Source organism: Octodon degus, unplaced genomic scaffold (genome assembly GCF_000260255.1).
Source record: "Octodon degus isolate 3935 unplaced genomic scaffold, OctDeg1.0 scaffold00238, whole genome shotgun sequence".
NCBI lineage: Eukaryota > Metazoa > Chordata > Mammalia > Rodentia > Octodontidae > Octodon > Octodon degus.
Window position 1 is genome coordinate 1,115,900 of NW_004524814.1, and position 22,114 is coordinate 1,138,013.

General features: G+C 36.5%; 1 protein-coding gene across 2 annotated transcripts in view; it reads left to right on the forward strand.

Annotated features, from left to right (window-relative positions):
- Window positions 1-22,114, forward strand: part of Scamp1 (secretory carrier membrane protein 1) — a 155,047-nt gene that overhangs the window by 77,412 nt on the left and 55,521 nt on the right. For both annotated transcript variants that reach the window (XM_004645733.3, XM_004645734.2), the window contains 2 exons: window positions 2,097-2,225; window positions 17,646-17,805. In XM_004645733.3, coding sequence (XP_004645790.1) covers window positions 2,097-2,225; window positions 17,646-17,805 — 289 coding nt within the window. The remainder of the gene's footprint in view (window positions 1-2,096; window positions 2,226-17,645; window positions 17,806-22,114) is intronic.

Consider the following 22,114-nt stretch of genomic DNA (forward strand, 5'->3'; position numbering starts at 1 on the left):
TTGGCTGCTTTGCATAGTCTTTGGTGCATTAGAACAGCTAAGGCCCATCACCAAGAAGGCAGATGCAGATCTGACAGCTGGTTCATTCTAAACCCAGGAGCCCTTGATTCTGTACTTGGGCTCTTTCTGGATCTGTTGAATCAGAGAACGTTTGAATGTGTGTGTCCCCTGTTTGATCCTTAACCTGATTTACCCAGACCAGGTTCAATTATCTGCCCCAGTCCTCAGAAATACATTTTTAAAAAAAGTGTTTGTGGTGATCCTTGGATGATTAGTGTGCTTATATGCTGCCAAAGAAAAATCAGTGCTGAATTATTTGTTATGAAATCTATTCAGGCTATAACCACCAAGATCACTTCAAGGGAATGTCTTAGAAAAGTTAGCAGTGTTTGGATAAAAAGGGACAAGAGCTGGAGGTAAGTCATTGTCAGGGTGCCTGGGACAGTGATGGATAAGAACAGTAATGCAGGACACAGAATGGCTTATTCTGTATCTTAGAACATATAGGTCTAGGGTCACTCTGGGTCATTTTCTTATTTGCAGGACCAGAGATAGCATCTACAAAGGAAAAACTGAATATTTAATTTAAGAGCAATGTTTCTGAATTATCTGTAACTAAAATCTGTTTTCTTTTCCTAGTATTAACTAATTCAAAATATTTCTGTGAGAGAGATTTTAATAAGGTAGTAATGAAGAGTGAGAAATTAATAGAGTTAGAGTTGCGAATGAGTATATTTTAGAGCTTTTCACTTACGAACTCATATTTAATCCTCAGAACTATCCTGGGAAGGGCAGTCCAGTGGTCATTCTCATTTTACAGATGAGGAACATAGGCTCTCAGAGGTTGTCTTTGACCAGTTGCTAGTTAGTGGCTCAGCCTTGTCTGGACAAGGTCCAGAGCTGCTGCTGCTTAAATAGCCTGAGACTGGTATGAAAGTGTCTGAGTTACATGAAATTTAGACAATATAGTCAATGGGACAGGCAAGACGTGTTGGTGAGGAGCAGAGCAAGGTCATGCTTTCTTGCAGTATGAAAAATGGCCTCAGCTGGTTGTGATGGCACATACCTATAATCACAAAGCTCAAAGCTGAGACAGGGTTTCGTAAGTTTGAGGTCACCCAGGGCTTGAGACCATGTTGCAGAAAAACAGAACAAAGCCAAATAAAAAACCCCACCATATACAAAAAACTTTTGGTACAGAAAAGTTATGTAAAATTGGATTCTGTAAGTTGTGAGGCAAAAGACACTATTTAAAATTAGAAAATGGTCTTTAGTTTATATTTTTATCCTCTAATATTCTAACTTTTGCATTACTTTTAATTGTTTAAAATTTCCACAACATTTCCCATTTTCTTTTCTTTTTTGTCTTTATGAGGCAGGGTCTTGCTATGCAGTTCAGGCTAGCCTTAAACTCACTTTGTAGCCCTGGCTGACCTTGAACTCCTAAGTGCTGAGATTATAGGAGTGTGCCACCATTCCAGCTCTTATTTTATTTTCAATCTTAATTTCTTTGTATGTTTTCTTTCCTCATAGTCCAATTTCTTTTTCTTTAGATTCTGATAGTGCTGTAATTCCTTTACTACTTTTTCATGACTATTTCATGTTTTTTCACTTGTTTTGGTTTCTTACATGTGTTTCTTAGGTAATTTTTTCCCCTAGACTTTGAGATTTCCAAATTTAATTCTTTGATGCCAGTTTAATCTTGTGTTTCTGTGGAATTAACTGTAAAAAAGTTAGGACTCAGACGCTGGTCATCCCTCTGTATGTAGGAGAATTTTACTGAAAATTTTAAGATGCTGAGGAAGATATTAAAGTTTAAAAACTGGGTTGCTTCCTCGTACAGCCAGACACTTTGAAACTATGTTTTTTATTTCTGATTTCTCCCCTTTTTCTGATACCTGCTAAATATGATATGATATGACACTGAAAAATTGTTTTTATAATCTGTGGTTTTTTTTAAAGTTATATTTTGAGAAAAAGTTTAAAAATACAAAACTTCGTTTTCAAGGTTGTAGGAGTATAGACATTTTAAAATGACATGTAATAAATATAAGAACAATATATTGAGTATGAGTAATTCTTTTTTTAAATTACAGGTAGAAAAAATAATTGGCCACCTCTTCCTGAGAATTTTCCTGTGGGACCTTGTTTCTATCAGGACTTTTCTGTAGACATTCCTGTAGAATTCCAGAAGACAGTAAAGCTCATGTACTACTTGTGGATGTGTGAGTAGAGAATAAATTACATTATTTGTAGTTCGTACTTTTGTTATTGAAAGTTACCTTTGCTTTCAATTGATCTCTTAAGACTAGTATATAAACTGATCTTTTTCTATAGATAGATATTAATGCTATCATATTTATTTACGGTATGTGAATGTCAGTCCTTGCCTGAAAAAAGTACATTTTTAGAACTGGTACTTTCTTGTGGAAAGGGCAATTACTCTGTTAGATAGAAGATTTTGTAATAATCCTTTTTCTTGAGGAATATTATACGGATATGAATAATTTACTTTAAAAAACTTGTACATACTATTTTTGTGCAGAGGAAGACACTTTTAAGTTCTGTTAAATGTAGACATTATGGCTATTTTTAAAATAGAACATAAACTACTGTAACATTATAAAGTGTAATTTTAAAAATAGCTGTGAGCAGAGTTTACTTTTCATTTTCAAGTGGTTGTGAATATTTTTATTTTTGAAAGTACTTGGGTAATGTAGGCCATTTTGCTGACTAGAACATTAGAACATATGTCTGAGCCTGTGATGCTTACATTGCTTTGGGTATAATTATAGCACATAGAACACTAAATTAAAATGTCAAGCTGTTAACAGTCTTGCTGAATATACGTAGACTTCCCTCTGTTTTGTTTTAATCTATTTTTATGCCATGATGTCAAGGATAATAGCAGTAGTGGCTTTTTACCTGCATAATAGCATTTGGGAAATGGAGAATTTGTAGGGTACCTTCTGAATGAAGGAAAATTTTTTGTGTTTTCAGTTTATGATAAATGAGACTTTCTTGTTACCCCAAAAGGGATGAAATAATTTTCGTCTTTCAGGAGCACTCTTCACATAGGTAAAGTTGTTTTGGAATTTTGAGAAGTAGTTCTTTCTGGATAATACTTCTGTAACTTAGTTACTTGTTGAAATTCTTGGTTTAACATGTTTTGCTGGATCTCCAGTGTGTCATACACACACACACACACACACACACACACTCACACTCACACTCACACACACACTCTCAGAGCAATATGTATGCAGTAGTATATACTGATTCATGTCATATTTAATATCTATATGATATATATATATATATATATATATATATATGTAAAATGGGCAGAAACAGGGCTAGTTTTTTTTTTTTTTTGCAGAACTGGGGATTGAACTCAGATCCTTGTGTTTGCCAGTCAAGCGCTTATCCTACTGAGCCATCTACCCGGCCCCAGGGCTAGTATTTTGTTTTATTTTTTTCCATAATTTTATTGAGAGACAAATAGCAATGAGACAGTTTCAAATCAAATTAGTAGGACAGTTTTAATAATTAACACATTGCATACTGTCTTCCTAGTAGTTTTTTGTTGTATAAGATGCAGACATATCCTATTTGTAAACACTATTAGAACAAATCCTTCTATTCATTGAATTAAGAGAATGTAGCTGTATATCTATCCTAATCATTTTGAATACACAGATACAAAATGGTCATTCATCTGTATCCCCCTTTTTTTTGTTTAGTTCCGTCATTTAAATATAGGTGTGTGAACTCAGCAAAATATTCCAAAATAGTCCAGTAGTCCATAATAGTATTGGGTGTTCCACATGACTGGCAATATCAGAAGTTGTTGACCTGAGTCCCCTACAGCTCAACATAACAACATGGCTTTACTTCTTATAAAGCAAGACCTATGTAACAAGAATTACAGCTTTTGTATCTGATAAGGTCAGTCAAATCCCCTCAGGATTTATCCTGAGACCCTGTACCTCAGTGTGTAGATCCGTTGTCATTGTCAGCCATATAGATGAGTCAAGGCCATTGCTTGACCAATTTGCTCTCTGTGAAAGCCTGAGAAAATGTTTATGCTCCATCTGACTCTCCTTAGGCACACTCTACATTATCCTTTCCTCTTTGGCACCATAATCTCCTTGATCAGAAAATTTGGGACACAACTGAGTTACATGATGTTACTGTACAGGTTCTTATATGTCCTGAGTCTTAATTGACCTTGGACAGCTAGGGCCAAAATGTTGGCTGTCTTTGTGGCCCTCCTTTTTTCTCTAATTTTTTGGTCTGCAAACTTAGGTTGTTAACCCCCCAGAAGAGAAGCATATTGTTATTACCATACAACCTAGCGGGCCTAGTATTTTAGACATGTTATTTGACTTAAAAAATTGGTTTTTTTTGTTTTTGTTTTCTGGTGGAAGGACATGGAGGTGGAAGAAAATTAGTCAAGTTAGTGAATATTGATTATGATAGAGGCCTATAGTTAATTTTAACCAAAGGTTTAACCACTTTATCATTGCTGTTGCTTTGAAAATAGAGCTCTTTTGTCTTAGATATAAGTAACTTTCTGAGTCTTTCAGTAACATAGTTGAGACTAATTTTCTATACAAAGCCTATTTAGTTGGCAGATATATTAATTGGTAATAAAGAGGTCTCAAGAGTCCAGTTATATTCTGTTTTGAAGAAGCATTAATTAGAACGAAGTATGATTTACTACCAGCACAGTAATGTGCCTAAATTGTATGGAATATGCTTTCATAAGTTGTTTTAGTATGCTTTATTTTTTTGGAGACAATGTATTAGTTACTCTTCTCTCGTTGCTGGGAGAAATGCCTGACACTCAAAATGAAGGAAAGAAAGGTTTATTTATCTCACAGTTACTGGAGGTTTCAAGACACTGGAGGAAAGGCTGGGGCACTGCTGTGTCCCAGATGACCCCTTTATACATCTCTCAAAAAGCACAGGCTAGCCAGTGTAACAGTTCATGCCTTTCTGGCCCTGCCCCTCAACCACAGGTTGCTCCTCCAGTTGTGTCTGCCCCGTAACTTACATGAGGCTTTGGGGGGACAACTAGACACAAACCATAACAGACAGGGTCTCACTGTATAGTTTAGGCTGGCTTTGAACTCACAGCAATCCTCCTGCCTCAGCCTCCTGAGTTCTGGGATTATAGCCATGTACCATTGTACCCAACTTAGTATATTATTTTCAAGAAGTTTCAATTTACTGTTTTTGTAGTGTGATAATGACTGTAATGAGAAAGCTCAACATTTGTTGAATATTTACTTTGTGTCAGGAGCAGTGCCAATCACTTTATATATGTTATTTTATTAAATCTTAACCACACTAAGAATCCGATAATTTATTATTTGGTTTCATAATAGTTAAACTAGGGCAGGCCAAATAACTCAACAGACTAAAGTGCCTGCTTAGGCAGAGTGCAGTGGCTGGGGTTTGATCCCCAGCCTGTCATGGAGGCGTGCTGAGATTGTGATTGAGACTAGGCATGGTGGTAAATGCCTGTAGTGTAGCACGTGGGAGGCTGAAAACAGGAGAATCACTGAGTTGGAGCTACATAGTGAGACCCCACAGACCTTGTAGACCCTGTACTAAATTAAAAAAAAAAAAAAAAAGGTTAAACTAGAGCCTATAGAATTTGAGTCAGTTGTCCAACATTGTACAACTAATGTTGGAGTTGGAGCACCTGACTCTAGAGCCCAGGGTCTAAACTTCCATGTTGTACCACCTACAAAGTAGCAAAAAAGGAAATAATTACAACACATACCAACTACATTCCTCAAGGATGAAAATCACTTTTGTACCAACCTGTGTGTGCACCTCTCCTGAACCAAGTTGTGGGAACTGAACTGTTCTTTCTGTCATTCTGGCCTATGCCCCTGTCAGCATGTTCCCAGTGAATTTCACTGTACCATCCAAAACAACCACCCAAGCAAACAGTAAGGACATGCTTTTAAAGGTAACTGACCTATAGGAATTAATTTACCCTATAATAATCTGAAGCAATTAGAAATAACCATGTGAAATAAATCTCAAACTTTTTGTAGTGTACTTTTTAATTTTATTTTTATTTCATATATGTATTTGGTACAAGGTCTCACTATGTGGCTTGGACTTCTGGTGATCCTCCTGTTTTCAGCCTCTCCAGTGCTGGGATTACAGGCGTGTGCCACCACACCTGGACTCAGTCTCCAGCTCAGTGTGCCCCCCCAGGGGGCGGGGCCAGCAGGGCATGCAGGACCAGGGATCACACCTGGTCCCTGCACTTGCCAAAGCAGGCGCTTAGTCTGAATAACTACTTTAGAGATACCAAAATATAATACTACCAACCATTGTTAATTTCTTATCATCTTGTTTTGAAATTCTTTTTTAAAAAATTTTATGCTTTTAAAATAAAAAAGTAATAAGGCCACCAGATATAGTCATGCAAAATTGGTCAATTAAGCATTAACTGTTCCTTTCAATAAAGTGGTAGAAATTAGTAGTACAGTTATCTTAGCTATCTTATGTGTGCATGTACATATATATATATATATATATTTTTTCCCCTCTTCTTTCTCTTTCCCCCATCCCAGTTCTTTCCTTTTGAGCAGTTTCGTTCCATTTCACATTACATATTGTATCTTTTGGATTTTATTTACTCCGTCAGTTTCTTATACTAGGGAGACAATATGACACATGAGTCTAATTTGTTTCACTTTTGAGTATGGTCTTTATGTCCATTTACCTTTAAAAGCCTCAAGTTTATTATTCTTTATAGCTGAGTAATACTCCACTGTATAAAAATATCATATCTTTTTTAGCCATTCCTCAGGTGATGGGCATTTGGATTGTTTCTAAGATTTAGCTGTGACAAATTGTGCTGCTGTAAACATGGGTGCACATATATTGTTATAGTATGATGTTTTCAGTTCTTTTGGGAAAATACGCCTTCTGGGTGGAATGAGACCTCTAATCCTAGTTTTTTGAGGAATCTCCACACGGATTTTTTTAGGCACTCATTGGGCTCTTGGTGTGTCATGGGTAGGAACCACAGTGAGAATGAGAAAAAGACAGACAAGAAAGAATAACAGGGTCAGGTGGAGCTCCTCCCCTACTCCAAGGAGAGGAGCCTCCCCAAGATTGGTAGAGCATTTACTTATACCCACAAGAGGTTGACATTAATTTTAACCTCTCTACACACCGATCAGTTAATAGGCTGCAACAGCTTGTTTACATGTTTTGAAAAGCTCCCATGTTCTCGGGCTGATTTTTATGCATCATGCACTTTCCAGCTTTAGCTGCTCCCAGTATCTCTCTTTTCTGTTTTGTAAATGATGGTGTTTAGCTGAAGTTGGAAAAGCTGTATGCTCAGAGAATATAGTCCAAATATCTGTAACAGTGGTTAGCTATGACTCTAGCTGGCAATTGTCAGAAGTTGGTGATTTGAACCTTTTACAGCTAACATATTACTATGGCCTTGCTTTTTATACATCTTGTGGTTATGCTTTTTTTTGCTGGATGTTCAAGATCAAGTTAAAGCAAGATTGTATTATTCAATTTTTGCTATCTACCAAGGTCAGTTAAGTCTCAGGGTTTACCTTGGAACCATATACAGCACTTCTTAGATCTGTCAGTGTCAGTCATCTAGATGAGTCATGACCATTGCTTGACCAGGTTGCTTTCTGTGAAAGCTTGAGAGATTTTTTTTTCTCTCCTAGTGGCTCTCCTTGGGCACACTGTACATCATAGAATCACCTTCCTCTGTGATCACATAATCTCCTTGATCAGAAAAGCAGGGACTCAGGTGAATAATAGGATGTCACAGTGGAGGTTCTTTTATGTCCTGGGTCTCATTTACTTTGGAGGCCTAGTGCCACAATATTCACTATCTTAGTCCATTTATTTCTGTAATTCTTAGGTCTCTAAATCTCAGTTGTTAAAAATCTAGAAGAGAAGATAATGACATTACATTCTGTGGAGGCAATAAACTTAATATTACTGTCTTATCTGAACATTCAATACTTTAGAACATAAAATAGAACTGTTCTTTTCTAACAACCATGAATATTTTAATATTTACCCCTCTCTAACAATGTTAACAAAAAATAAAAATGTTAACAGATAGCAGTTACCTATTTCTACATAGAAATCAGAAATCAAAACTATACATAATATTGCAGCATGACAGTCATATTTTGTAACATACTTAAATTTTCATTTTGACATAACTATTTTAACAAATTATCTAATATATAAGAAGCATTCCCCTAATTTGTTACCCTGTAATGGGATATTTGTTAAAGGCAGAGGTCTGAATCTGAATGAAAAGTCTTATTGCCATAAGCAATCCTGGCTTTACATGTTGGACAATGTATACGTCCAGAATCATGAATATATTTAGTATGCCATGAGATTAACAATAATTACCATATACATGTGAAAAACCTTTGTTTCTTAACTTAGTTTTATGCCAAGAGCATCTTTTGTGAGAAAACCTTATTTATTAATTTTAAGTTTATAAATATTTTTTCTTCTCTAGATAGCTTTAGTTTTTAATCTTTTTAGAAAAGTTTTGACTACTAACCACATTATGGGGGGGGGTGTCTCCTAAGAGACTATTGTGATCATTCGGGTCTCCTTATTAATAAATGAAGGTTGGTCATCCCTCTGTTCACCAATTGGAGTCCTGCTCAATAATCTCTCCCCACCCTAAGGGATTTGTTCTTAAATTATATTTTTTGATGAGCTTTTGAGTAAGCCAATTTTGATATCATTTTGACTAGCTGCTAACTCAGGTGAAAGCATGCTTTTGAGTCTATAACCCAAATTGCACTATGAACAGAAAGGTTCAGAAATGCAAAATTGTTGAGCTTGAGTAAAAAGGAACAGCTGTATACAGAATGACACACCCATAAACAAGTACACAGAACACATAAACATCTTACAAAATCAGAGTGCACTCAAATATATTCTTCACCAAATTGAATCATAGAAACTTTGATACAGTTATTAGAAATTTGTAATTATAGACTAGTCAGATTTTGTTGTTTTGTTAATCAGCAGAGATCTCTTATCAGGCCCGGGAAATGGCTAAGTGGCACAAGGTTCTGCTTGGAAAGCGCAAGATTCTGAGTTAGATCCTTGGTACCACCAAAAAAAAAAAAAATCTCTTATTGAAAAAAAAAAAATAGAAGGAATGTAATCTTTTATACCGTGTATATATTTGTATTTTACTGTCTTAATACTTACAACTTTTAGCTCAGTTATTTCTATATACTCTATCAGCTACCTATTCAGATCATTGCTATTTTGATTACTATTTCCTGTGCCTTCCGAATCAGTTGCTTTGGTTGGCCAAAGGTTAGTTTTAGCCTCATCGTTATCTGTTGACTGTGGAATGGTCTCTTGAGGTGTCACTGTCACAGGACTGCACATCAGCTTCCTGAAGCATAGAATCAACTTCTCCAGATCTGAGTTCATGGTACAGCCTGATAGCATGCTCTGGTACCCAAATAGGTCACTCAGCATTCTTTGGAAAAGCACAAGCATACCCTCTACCCCAAGTAAGTAATGCACTGGGTCCTTTTCATTTTCTACTATAAGACCTCTCCGAAGGATCCTTCCTTGCTCTTTTTTCCTTTTACCTAATAGAATTGTCTTTCTGCTGCTGTACTTCCCATTTTTTGTAGAATTTATAAAGTTAATAGTATATACTACCAAATGAAATTTATTATAAGGTGTGAATTTTTTTTAGGGAAAAATTCTCCTTTTTGCTCCAGTAATAGAAATTTGATCATACAGTGTGAAACTGGTATCCTATATTTCAGAAGAGAAAGCCATTACATACCCTCCTTTCCCTTTAAGATATTTAATTTGTGAAAACAGAAGCAAATTGAATTAACTTTTCTGTAGGTTAATGATGATTAATAACACCAGAGAAATTAGCTCCAAAACTGGGTGGAGCCAGTTAGTATAAATAAAGTCTGAGGATCATTTAAGGTTGATCTGAATAATTTGAAATAATTGCCACAGCTGTTCAAAAGCATCTGCAAGTTCTATGGTGGTAATATTTTGAATCTTGACATTTTAACCATTGTCCTATCATAAAAGTAAGATTATTGCTTTTATCATCAGAAAGAAGACATTTTGACCTAGAAGTACTAAGTAGGATCTTCCCAGTTAATACCTGTAAATGCTTATGGTCTCATAATTTCTATAGTCCACTTCTATGTCATTTGTGTACATGTTTAGTTCAATAGTCTTGTGATTGACCACAGTAACTTGTTTGGAATTTCTAGCATTTCAGGCCATAGTGTTAGCAAGCATGAGGACAATGTTCCTGTTCTCTTTGGGTTTTGAATCCTGTCTCAGAGTAGTCTCTGCTGTAATTTCCACTTTCTGTACACTTTCAAAGAAATCAGTTGTCAGGACATTTTTCAGAGAGTAGACACACAAATACTCTTGGGACATACTTGAAAAAGGTTATTCATATTAGTTGGGCTAGCTGGATTAATTTGCTCTAAAAACTTCGGGATGTAAAATGTATATTTAGCCATAAGATGGACTTCAATTTCAGGATCAGGTTGATGCAAGAGAGAATCTTCTACCACCTAGCTACTGACCAAAGCCATTATGTTAGGAGAATAAAAGTACTCATACATGGGCACTCTGTTAAGTGCATTGTAGCATCTTTTCCTGTCATTGCTAGATAAGGTTACCTAAACCTAAGGAAGTTGCTATAGCTTCTGTCTTTCCAGGTTAGCAACTTTAACGCATTTACTAGAATGAGATATAGACCCCGCCTGTGGGTCTGTAGTGGCCACACCTAGAGGCCAGGCCTTCAGCCAGTGGTGCTGGGCAATAACTGAAAACATCCACACCTGTGTCTAAAAGCCTTTTAAGTATTTTTCCTTCAACAGGCAATTTCATCTCAGGGCAATTTTGTTTAATCTGTTGAACCCAATAGGTGCCAAAAGATCCAAAGCCCTTGGATCCCCTTTTCTTATTTGTCAATTTTCCAATTATTACCAAGGCAAAATGACCAGTTGCAGAATACAACTGTCTGGCATGATTTGAACAATGTTTTTAGTAGTGGAATTCTTTATAAAGCGTAAATCAGTGACAATGATATAGGGGAATGAAACTACCAACCTGAAAGATACCTGGGACTAGTTTGTATTCTCTAAAACTGAAGATGAATTTTAGGAACAACAGAGGTTAAAAGCAGAATACATTTATTGGGGGAAAGAAAGCTTTTGTCCGAGGAAGGGAGAGGAGGCAAACCAGAGCCAGTTGAACAGGAATCTGTCTGTTCTAGGGATTTTTATAGAGGAAAGCCATGAGGTGAAACCTGTCTGAGGTGGAAAACATGGGAGCTTGCTAGGTGGGACAAAACTATGGTCAACCAATAAGATTTATAGTACAATTGATCAAATCCAGGACCAAGTGGGGAAGCGAGTAATGTAGCAAGTGGGCATGAATATAGAACAGGGGCTTATCCTGTAGGGGTTTGAGTTAGTGACTCTTTCTGGCTTCTTCAAGGTGACTGATAACCTATTTAGAATATCAATTCCTGATGCCTGTCCCTATGGAAGTACATGGCTGCATTTGTTTCCTCTTCAGCTAATAGTGAGAGTGTCTATCTCCCCCGAAGTTGCAAGGTCATCTTGCCTTCCATATTGTCTCTTTGAGGGCTTAGCCTTGTCTGACTGCCTATATTTCTAACTCAGCTGTTTATAACAACAGGCAAAATCTGGAGATCACCTTGCAGACTCTGGATGCAGCTTTCAGTTGCTGGTAGGGGCTCAATTGTAATGGGTTTCATTGCCTGCACTCCCTCTCCCCAAGTGATGGGATGGTTATCATCATTGTAACCACCACCATCTGATCCTTTGATGGGTGTGGCCAGCCAGCAGGCATGTGGTACAGCCAGGTGGAGGCACCCAAGATGGTTTTCTGGGGTCCAGTTTGCCTGGTGGAAGGAAATGGGACTACACAGCCATTGTCTTGGATAACTTGCCACTGGCACTGGGTACTGTACTTGCCATTGCTCTTGCTCTGGCTGCTGGATATTTTGTTTTTTGCCTGGAATTTGAGTGCAGACACTTGGCTAGGAATGAGTAAATTTCCAGTCCAGGATATGTGCACTGTGTAACTCTCAGTGAGAGCCAAGGCATGCCACAGTCATAACCTTCCTATTTAGCCCTAGATTCACAGGCCTGTAGTTGCTAGCATGTTTGGTTCTCTGCAGCTGGACCAGGCCAATGGCTTACGTGGTGGCTGGGAAATCCCAGCTGAGTCAGCAGGCTCCAGTGAGAGTTTCCTGGAAAGGGCGGCTTTTCACATTAGTTTTAGATTTACACTCATTTTCCCAATAATATCCTCACTGACTCTTTGTGCAGAGACTGGAAAGTTTTGTTGAAGAGATAGATAATGGCAATGCTGCCTTTATAGCTGCAGCAGGGCAGTTTCAGACTAAATGGCCCTTGCCCCGATAACAGAAACAAACAGCCTTGTCTTTTCCTTTTCCTCCAGAGTGCACATATGAGCTAGTATCTACATAAATCTGAAGATGTATTATTTGCTTTGAATCATTGGGAGCTCGAACTCAAGTAACAGGGCAGATATGTTGAAAAAAATAGAATTTGCGAGGAAATACCTCTGTGGTGGGCAAAGGTCCCTTTTGTCCTTCACCATTCCTTCCCTGTTGAATTGGGTGAGGCTAAAGAGTTCAAGCTCTGTGGGCAGTACCATTGTTCTGCCTTCCTTGTCGTGCTCAGTCTCAGAACTTGATTTTAAAATAATGTTCCAAGCTGAATCTTTTATGGTTATAGGAGTCCTCCTAACCAAAATCCAAAAAAGAAAAATGGATACAGGAGTCAAACATGTAAGAAACACTTCTGTATACATTTGTCATTCTTGAGACTCTTTGCCCCATTTTTAACCGCTAGCAGTTCGGAATTCTTTTCTCTCTTGGCTTCTTTGAAGCCCATGTATTTTCTGACCATACAGGATCTGTAGCCTCATGCTTTACACCTGATGTACCAGTGCCAAGGCACTCCAGTGCTTAATACTGGCTCTCACCCTCCCCCCACCCTGCACTAAAGAAGTTCTGTCGCTGCCCACTTTTTCCTTATTGGAGATCCCTGGTTGAGCACCAAATGTAGAGACTCATTGGGTTCTTGGTGTACTCTGAGTAAGAACCATGGTGAGAATGAGGAAAATGTAGATAAGAGTCTCTTGGGTCAGGTGGAGCTCCAGTTTCTCCTAATCCAAGAAGAGGAACCACACAAGAATGGAAGAGTGTTTATTTACACCCTCCAGAGGTTGACATTAATTTCAGCCTTTCTACTCACCAATCAGTTAACCAGCTGTAGTGGCTTGTTTACATGCTTCAAGAGCCTCCTATGTTCTTGGGCTGGCTTCATCCTTTATGCATAATTACTTTCCAACTTCAACTACTCCCAACAGATTTTCTTTCTTTCTTTTTTAATGTATTTAGTACAGGGTCTCACTATACAGATCAGAGCTAGAGTGATCCTCCTATTTTTAACCTTCCAAGCACTGGGATTACAGGCATCTGCCACCACAGTCCGTCTCATTCACCATCTCAGCAGGCCCCTGGGGCTGGGACTGGCACTGTGCACCAGGGTTCAAACCCCGGTCACTGCATCTGCCTAAGCAGGTGCTTTAATCTTCTGAGCTATCTGGTCAGCCCCCAACAGATTTTCAAAGTGGTTGTACTAGTCTCCACTCCCAACAACAGTGGAGAAGGGTTCCTTTTTACCCACAGCCTTGCCGGCATTTGCTATTGGTTGCTTTCTTGATGATAGCCATTCTTTCTGGGGTGACATGGAATCTCAGTTTTGTTTTAATTTTCTCAAATACCCAATGTACAGGAATGCTATTGATTTCTGAGTGTTGACTTTGTATCTGTGTGCTGCGAAATTTGGTTATTGAATCAGTAAGTCTTTTGGTTGAGTTTTTGGGGTCTTCTCTGTGGAATATCATGTCATATATTTGTCATTTGTATTTCTTCATCTGAGAAGTGTGTATTATCTCAGCTGTCCTGTTTTGGATTGAGTCTTTGAATTTTGGTGGCCTGATTTTTTAAAAAATTCTCTATGTGTTCTAGATATAAATCCTTTGTCTGAGGGACAACTGGTTAACTGTTTCCCCCCAATTCATGGGTTTTCTTTTCATCTTGTTGGTGATTAATTTTGGTGTGCAAAATCTTTTCAGTAAGATGAGATCCTGGTTGCTGATTCTTCGAAGTATTTCCCATGCAGTTTTATTTTTATTTGTGAACTTACGTCTTCAAGATTTCTGCCTACTTTCTCATCCAGTAGATTTAGTGTTCCTGTTTTAATATTTAGATCTTTGATCCATTTTGGCTTTAGTGTATGGTACTAAACATGGGTCTGGTTTTAGTCTTTGGCATGTGGAAAGCCATTTTTTCCAGCACCATTTATTAAAGAGGCTATCTGTCTTCCAGTGAGCATATTTGGCCACTTTGCCAAAGCTAAGATGGTGGAGTGTGTTTGTAGTTGTGTCTGCATCTTTTAATCTGTTCTGCTGATCCTCAGGCCTGTTGTTTTGCCAGTAGCATGCTGATTTTATCACAGTAGCTTTGTAATATAATTTCTTATCAGGGATTTTGATGCCTCTTGCCTTGCCTTTTTTTTTTGGCCAGGATTGCTTTTGCTATTCTAGGTCTCTTCTGGTTCCACATAAATTTTGGTAGTATTTTCTCTAGATCTCTAAGGTATGCTGATGGTATTTTGATTGTGAGTATATTCAATGTATTTTTAGAGTTTGGTCATTTTTGCAATGTTGGGTTTTTTTTATCCATGAATAGAGATCTTTCCATTTTTTGGAATCCTCTTTGATCTCTTTTTAGGGTACTGTAATTTTTACTGTATAGCTCTTTTATTTCCTTTGTTAAATTGATTTCTAAGTATTTCATTTCTTTGGATGTTATTGTGAAGGGTGTGGTTTCCCTAATTTCTCTTTCAGTGAGTTTATTATGTACAGGAATGCTATTGATTTCTGAGTGTTGACTTTGTATCTATCTGCTGCTAAATTTGGTTATTGAATCAAGAAGTCTTTTGGGGGCTGGTGAGATGGCTCAGTGGTCTAAAGCACCTACTTAGAACAAGCTTAGCAAAAGCACAGGGACCGCGGTTCATCAATCCCCCAGCACCACATGCCAGCCAGCCCCGCCCCCTGGTGGGCTGAGCTGGCCACACACACACACACACACACACACACACACACACACACAAATAAATAATTAAAAAAAAAAAAAAGTCTTTTGGTTGAGTTTTTGGGATCTTCTCTGTGGAGTATCATGTCATCTGCAAATAATGGTATCTTTTACTTCTTCCTGTCCTGTCCTTATTCCTTTTATTTCTCTGTCTTGTGTAATTGCTCTGGTATTTCCAGAAGTATATTGAACAGGAGTGTTGATAGTGGACATCTTTGTCTTGTTTCTCATTTTAAAGTAAAAGCTTTCAGGTTTTTTCCATTTAGTGTGATGACAGATATTGGTTTGTGATAAAGGCTTTTGTCAGATTGAGGCAAAAACCATTCCAGTTTCCTGTAGGGTTTTTATCATAAGTAAGTGTTGCATTTCGGCAAAAGTTTTTCTGTGTCTATTGAGATGGTCATACGATTTTTACCTTTGACTCTAATATGGCATGTTACATGTATTGAATTGAATATATTGGCATCCCTGCATTCCTGGGATGAATCCCACTTGGTTGTAGTATACCTTTGAATTTTAAAAGGAAGAACACTTTGTATATTAAACACTATGTAGCAAAGAAAAAAATGTATTAGATGTGTTTATTGTAACCAGTAATTTAATCAGTAAGGATATTGTTGTGATGGCTTTAAATGTAGGCCCACTAATACCACGTTGACTGCTTAATAACGTAAATTGAAATTTTATATCGAAGAGAGTTGTTCCAGTTGCAAATCATGGGAAAAAACTTTCCTCCTTTAGTGTTGTATCTGTTCTTGAAGTCTATCAGCTTCCTTAAATAGAATTTAGTTATCAATACAAATCATGGATTTCATATTACCTGGCCTTTCTGTATGTTTTCTGAACTCTAAGCAGACAGATTGCTCAGTAAGTAGTCCTATGCAGTTTAGTGTTCACCCACATTAATAATGAGGGACATTGGTTAGTCTGAAAGATTTATTAAAAAAAATTAATACATGACAACATAACATTAAATTGGTAGTTTTAACTATACTTAGAAGAACTTGTTTGGACTTTGAAACGGATACCCTTTTTTCTTTGAACAGATTAGTAGATAAACCTTTAAAATTATTCCTGTGAAGATTAAACTTTAAACTGGAATTTATTTAACTTAAAAACTTTTCCTAATTTACTAAGTTCATTTAATTATACAGGATTTAAATTTGGGATTCTCTTTAAGTCCTTACAACAACTACCTTTCTTTTGAAGAAGAAGATTTTGAGTAAATTTGTTAGCAAGCTAGCTTTCATGAAAATTAGAAATTCTCAACAGGAAAAGAATTTTTCATATTTGTTAAAAGGAAATGAAATTTTGAAACTGGAAGTTCCTAGATTTCTGCAGCTGAAAAACTGAAGCTCACAGAGCTTGAGTGCTGGGCTTAACATTCTCATTATGGGGTGACTATTAATCTGTCTTGCTGCCAGTTATCTTGAACCACCAGTAGTACATGCATGATTGTCCCATGGGGCAACTGTCTATTGATTTTTTTAGTAAATTAACCAATAAAAGTGATTATATCCTTTTGAACTACCAGCAGTAGAAGCTACCTGATGGGACATTCATGCGTTTTCATGAATATTTATTTCCTATAATAAATTCAACTGTTGAATAAGGTTTTAAAGAATCATCAAAATGTTATTAATTATAATGGGTACATGTGGATCATACTGTAGTGAGATGTTGCTCAAATTTTTTGTTTCTGGCCTATAAGTGAAAGTCATTAATAGCCTGAGAGGAGTTTGCCAAGACCCATTTGTGTTACCCAAAAGGAACAGCCACTGAAGTGGATTGTGTTGTGTATGTTTGTGGAGAATGGTGTGTTGTGATATTAATCCTCTACAAAACTACAGGTTTTTTTTTCTAGGATTTAAAAATTGGACAACTCCTTGAAGATGAATTACTAATTCTTTTAAATTGACTATATCGTCACTGGTAATTGCTGTTATTTTTGGAGTTTGACTCCAGGTTTTAGTCTCTAAAAATATGCTTTTGAGTGTAAGGTCTTTCTCTTCCCAGGTCCTGGTTATTTCTTAGTACTGCTTTTTCATCTTGGGTCTGGATCAAGGGGCACATCATATGATTTCCTTCTTGGAGAAGGCCCAAAAGGAGTGTTCTTGTTTTAACTGTGTAATTGCCTATTAGGAGAGAGGACCAATGAAGTTTGGGCAGCTCTGCGTATTTCAGGCCTCTGCTGCTGCGTGTACTTGATTTACAAATTAAATGTATAAGAAACAGCACATTTTAGAAATGCTAAATGGAAAGGAAAGATGGGGTAGAATATATTTGCTCCTAGAAAGTTTTTATTTTTCATTTATAATTTTATTAAGTGAATGTAAATTTTTTTTTCTGTTTTTGTTTTCTGATCCCGCAGTCCACGCTGTAACACTGTTTCTAAATATCTTCGGATGTCTGGCTTGGTTTTTTGTTGATTCTTCAAGAGGGGTTGATTTTGGCTTGAGCATCCTGTGGTTCGTGCTTTTCACACCTTGCTCATTTGTCTGCTGGTACAGACCACTTTACGGAGCCTTCAGGTACAATGTGTGTATTGTAAAATTTCTCTTTAAACCCTTGACATCAACAATTCATAGTACACTTTACAGAGAAAATTGACATTTTCATTACCTTTTTTGGTAATTGTACAACATGCCTTTTGAAAAGTGTAATACAACATTCCTGTGTATTTGATGGGTCATGAAATTCATAAAATCCCCTTTTCTCACTTAGAAAAAAGATTAATCATGAAAAAAAAGTTGTAGATTTTAGTATCTGTAAAATACTCTGTTCTATGCTATATACTTTCATTAAAAATTCTTGCTTTTTGTTACTCCTCCTTTGACTCTCAAATCACAAAATTGTAGTTGGTGTTTACTGTTTAAATTTTCAAATGAATGTAAGTGAGGTAATATATATGCAGTGTTTTTACTTAGAAACTTGCTAATTATTTTTTGTGTAAATTTGTTTTTGGTTTTTCCAAAGGCAGCGTCATTTTATAAACCAATTAGAATACAAGATTCAGTATTGTATTTTGCGTGTATGTTTCAATTAGTGGCTAAGATGAATCTTCCTAAATGTATGTTCTGTGGGGTATTAATTAGTTACTGCAGAAAAAGTTCATTAGCTGAATAAATTTGAATGTGAGCTGGTTATTGAAATTAACCTAGTTTCTTCTCTTTAGAATTTCTTACTCTTTAAATGCTTGGTATGCTTTATGATTTTCCAATGAAATCATTATTTTCCTGTGGAACACCTTTTTGGATTATTGCTTTTGAGAAATATATTTGCTTTAAGAAAAACATTTGAACTAAGCATGGTAGCATCTACATATGTCCAAACTACTGAGGAGACTAAAGTGGGAGGATCACTTGAGAACCACACATCTTCAAGACTAGGCTGACCAACTAAGACACTTTCTATCCTCCTCCACCACCACCACCACCACCACCAGGATTAACAACAAAAGAAAAATAACCTAGATGTTCAAGTGGGTGAGGGAAATAGGAGAGAGAGGGAGAGAAGGGGGGGAGTATTATCGGCTTCTTTCCATAGGCCAGCAGAATTGCACAGTGCAGTTGTCCAAACCATCCTGCTTCCATACATACATAGATCTTTTTCCTCCACTTCCTTTTCTCTCCTCCTCAACTCAGTAACTCTTTCCTTTTGAATAAATCCATTCCCTTTTCCCAGTATCTATTGTACCCTTCAGATTCCATTTTTCTCTTTCAGGTTCTTACAGTAAGGAGACAATACAATGTTCGCACACGCAGATCTGATTTATCTCACTTATGAGTATAGCCTCTAGTAGCATCCATTTACTGACAAAAGACTCAAATTTAAGCTGTTTATAGATGAATAATATTCTATCGTGTAAAACTACCGCATTTTTTTAATCCATTGTTCAGTTGATGAGTATCTGGGTTGTTTCCAGGAATTAGCTATGACAAATTGTGCTGCTATAAATAATCATACCACACATATATCACTGTGGTATGAGGTTTTTCATTTCTGAAAAAATACCCAGGATGCAAATAGCTGGCTTGAATGGGATCTCCAATCCTAGCTTTTTAAGGAATTTCTACACTGATTTCCATAGTGGTTGTAGCAAGCTGCAACTGACTGTCCCTCCGACAAAGACTTTCTATCTAGTACATATAAAAAACTAAAATAATAATAATAATAATAATAATAATAATAATAATAATCAACAAATGGAGATTTGCTTTGAAGTACAGACACAACAAATGAGATCCCAGTTGTTGATTCTTTGAGGTAGTTCCATGCAGTTTGGTTTTTGTTTATGAACTCTCTTCCTACCCCTCTGTCTTTAAAATTTCTACCTACATTTTCCTCTAGAAGATTTAGTGTTGCTGTTTTAATATTTATATCTTTGATCCGTTTTGACTGTAGCATTGAATCTGTATAACAGTTTTGGGAGTATGGCCACTTTCACGATGTTGGTTCTTCTTATACAGGAGCATGGAATATTTTTCTATTTTCTTAAAGTCTCTTTTCTCAGAGTATCATAATTTTTACTGTATAAATCTTTTATGTTCCTTGTGAGATTGATTCTTACGTATTTCATTTTTTTGGATGTTATTGTGAAAGGTGTGATTTCTCTAATTTCTCTCAGTGTGTTCATTGTTTGTGTATAAAAATGCTGCTGATTTTTGGATGTTGACTTTATATCCTGCTATGTTGCTGAATTTGGTGATTAAATCTACAAGATTCTTGGTGAAGTTTTTGGGGTCCTCTGTGTACAGTATCATGACATCTGCAAATAATGATAATTTCATCTCTTCTTTTCCAATCTTTATTCTTTCTATTTTTCTCTCATGTATAATTGTTCTGGCTAATGTTTCCAGAACTATATTGACTAGGAAGGGAGACAGTGGACATTCTTATCTTGTTTCTGATTTTAAAGTTTTTTGATGTGTGTATTTAGTACAGGGTCTCACTACACAGATGAGACTTCCTGTTTTCAGCCTCTGAAGCACTGGAATTATAAGCATGCGCCACCACACCCAGTCTCAATCACAGCCTCAACCTGCCCCAGAAGTGGGGCTGGCTTCATACACCAGGTATGAAACCCAGTTCTTATGTCTGCCTAATCAGGAGTTTAATTCCCTGAGTTGTCTGGCCAGCCCTTCCTTTTTTGGAAATGGGCCTTCCTTTTTTGCCCATTCAGTATGAGACTGGCTGTTGATTTCTCATAGATGGCTTTTGTGAGTTTGAGATATAGACCATCTATTCTGATCTCCGTAGGGTTGTTTTTTTAAATCAAGAATGAGTGTTGGACTTTGTCAGAATCTTTTTCTGCATCTATTGAGATGATCATGTGGTTTTTGTTCTTGGTTCTATTGATATGGTGTATTACATTTATGAATTTTCATATGTCGAACCATCCCTGAATTCCTGGAATGAATCCCACTTGGTCATGATGTATAATCTTCTTGATGATTTGCTGCACTTTTTGCTGATGTTTTACTGAGAATTTTTTACGTCTATATTCATTAGAGAGATTGGCCTATAGTTTTCATTTTTAGTTGGATCTTTCTCTGGTTTTGGAATCAGAGTACTACTTGCCTGCAGTAATGAGATTGGGAGAATTGCTTCCCTTTCAATTTTATTGAAGAGTTTGAAAAAGTTGCTATTAAATCTTCTCTAAATTTCTTGTAGAATTCTGGTGTGAATCCATCGGGACCTGGGCTTTTCTTTGTTATTAGGCTTTTTATTACATTTTCAATTTTGTTTCTTGTTATTGGATTATTGAGAGTTTGCATATCTTCTTGACTCAGCTTTGGCATTTCATATATATGTAGAAAACTATTCATTTCTTCTGTGTTTTCCATCTTGTGAGAGTAAAGATTTTAGAAGTAGATTTTGATGATCTTAATTTTTCCATGGTCTGTAGTGATTTCGCCTTTTTCATTCTTCATTGCATGCATTTGGGTTTTTTTGTTTCTTTTTTGATTAGGTTGACTAGGGGTTCATCAGTTTTGTTTATTCTTTCAAAGAATCATCTCTTTGATTCATTTGTTCTTTGTATTGTTTTCTTCATCTCCAGTGTATTAATATCTGCTCTAATGTTTATAATTTCCTGCCTTCTTTGGGCTTTGGTCTTGACTTGCTCTTTTGAGGAGCAGCATAGGATCATTTATTTGGGCTTGTTCTATTCTCCTTATAGTGGTAAAGGAATTTACCACTATAAATTTCCTTCTTAAGACAGCTTTCATTGCATCCCACAGGTTTTGTTAGGTTGTATCTGCATTTTTGTTTGATTGTAAATCTTTTTTAATTTCTTTGTTAATTTCATCAGTGACCCAATGGTTGTTTAAAAGGTGGTTATTTAATTTCCATGTTTTTATGGTGTTTTTGTAGTTTCTTTTGTTAACAATTTCCAGTTTTCTTGCACTGCGGTCAGACAGTATGCAGGGGATATAATTTCAGTTCCTTTGCATTTACTTAAAACTGTTCTGGGTGCTAGTATATGGTTTATTTTGGTGAATGTCCAGCATGCAGCTGAAAAGAACGTGTATTTTGTTGTTGCTGGGTGAAACACCACTGTAAAGGTCTACCAAGTCAATTTCTTCACAAGTTTGGTTTAATTCTGTTATTTCTTTGCTGATTTTTTGCCTAGTTGATATATGTCATTGTGACAGTGGCAAGTTAAAGTCCCCCATTACTGTTGTATTATTGCTCATTTGATTTTTCGTGTCCATTAAGATTTGTTTTATGTAGGTGGGTGCTCCTATATTGGCTGCATATGTGTGTGTGTGTGTGTGTGTGTGTGTATAATTTATAATTGTTATCTCTTCCTCTTGTAGTATTCCCTTAACAAGTATG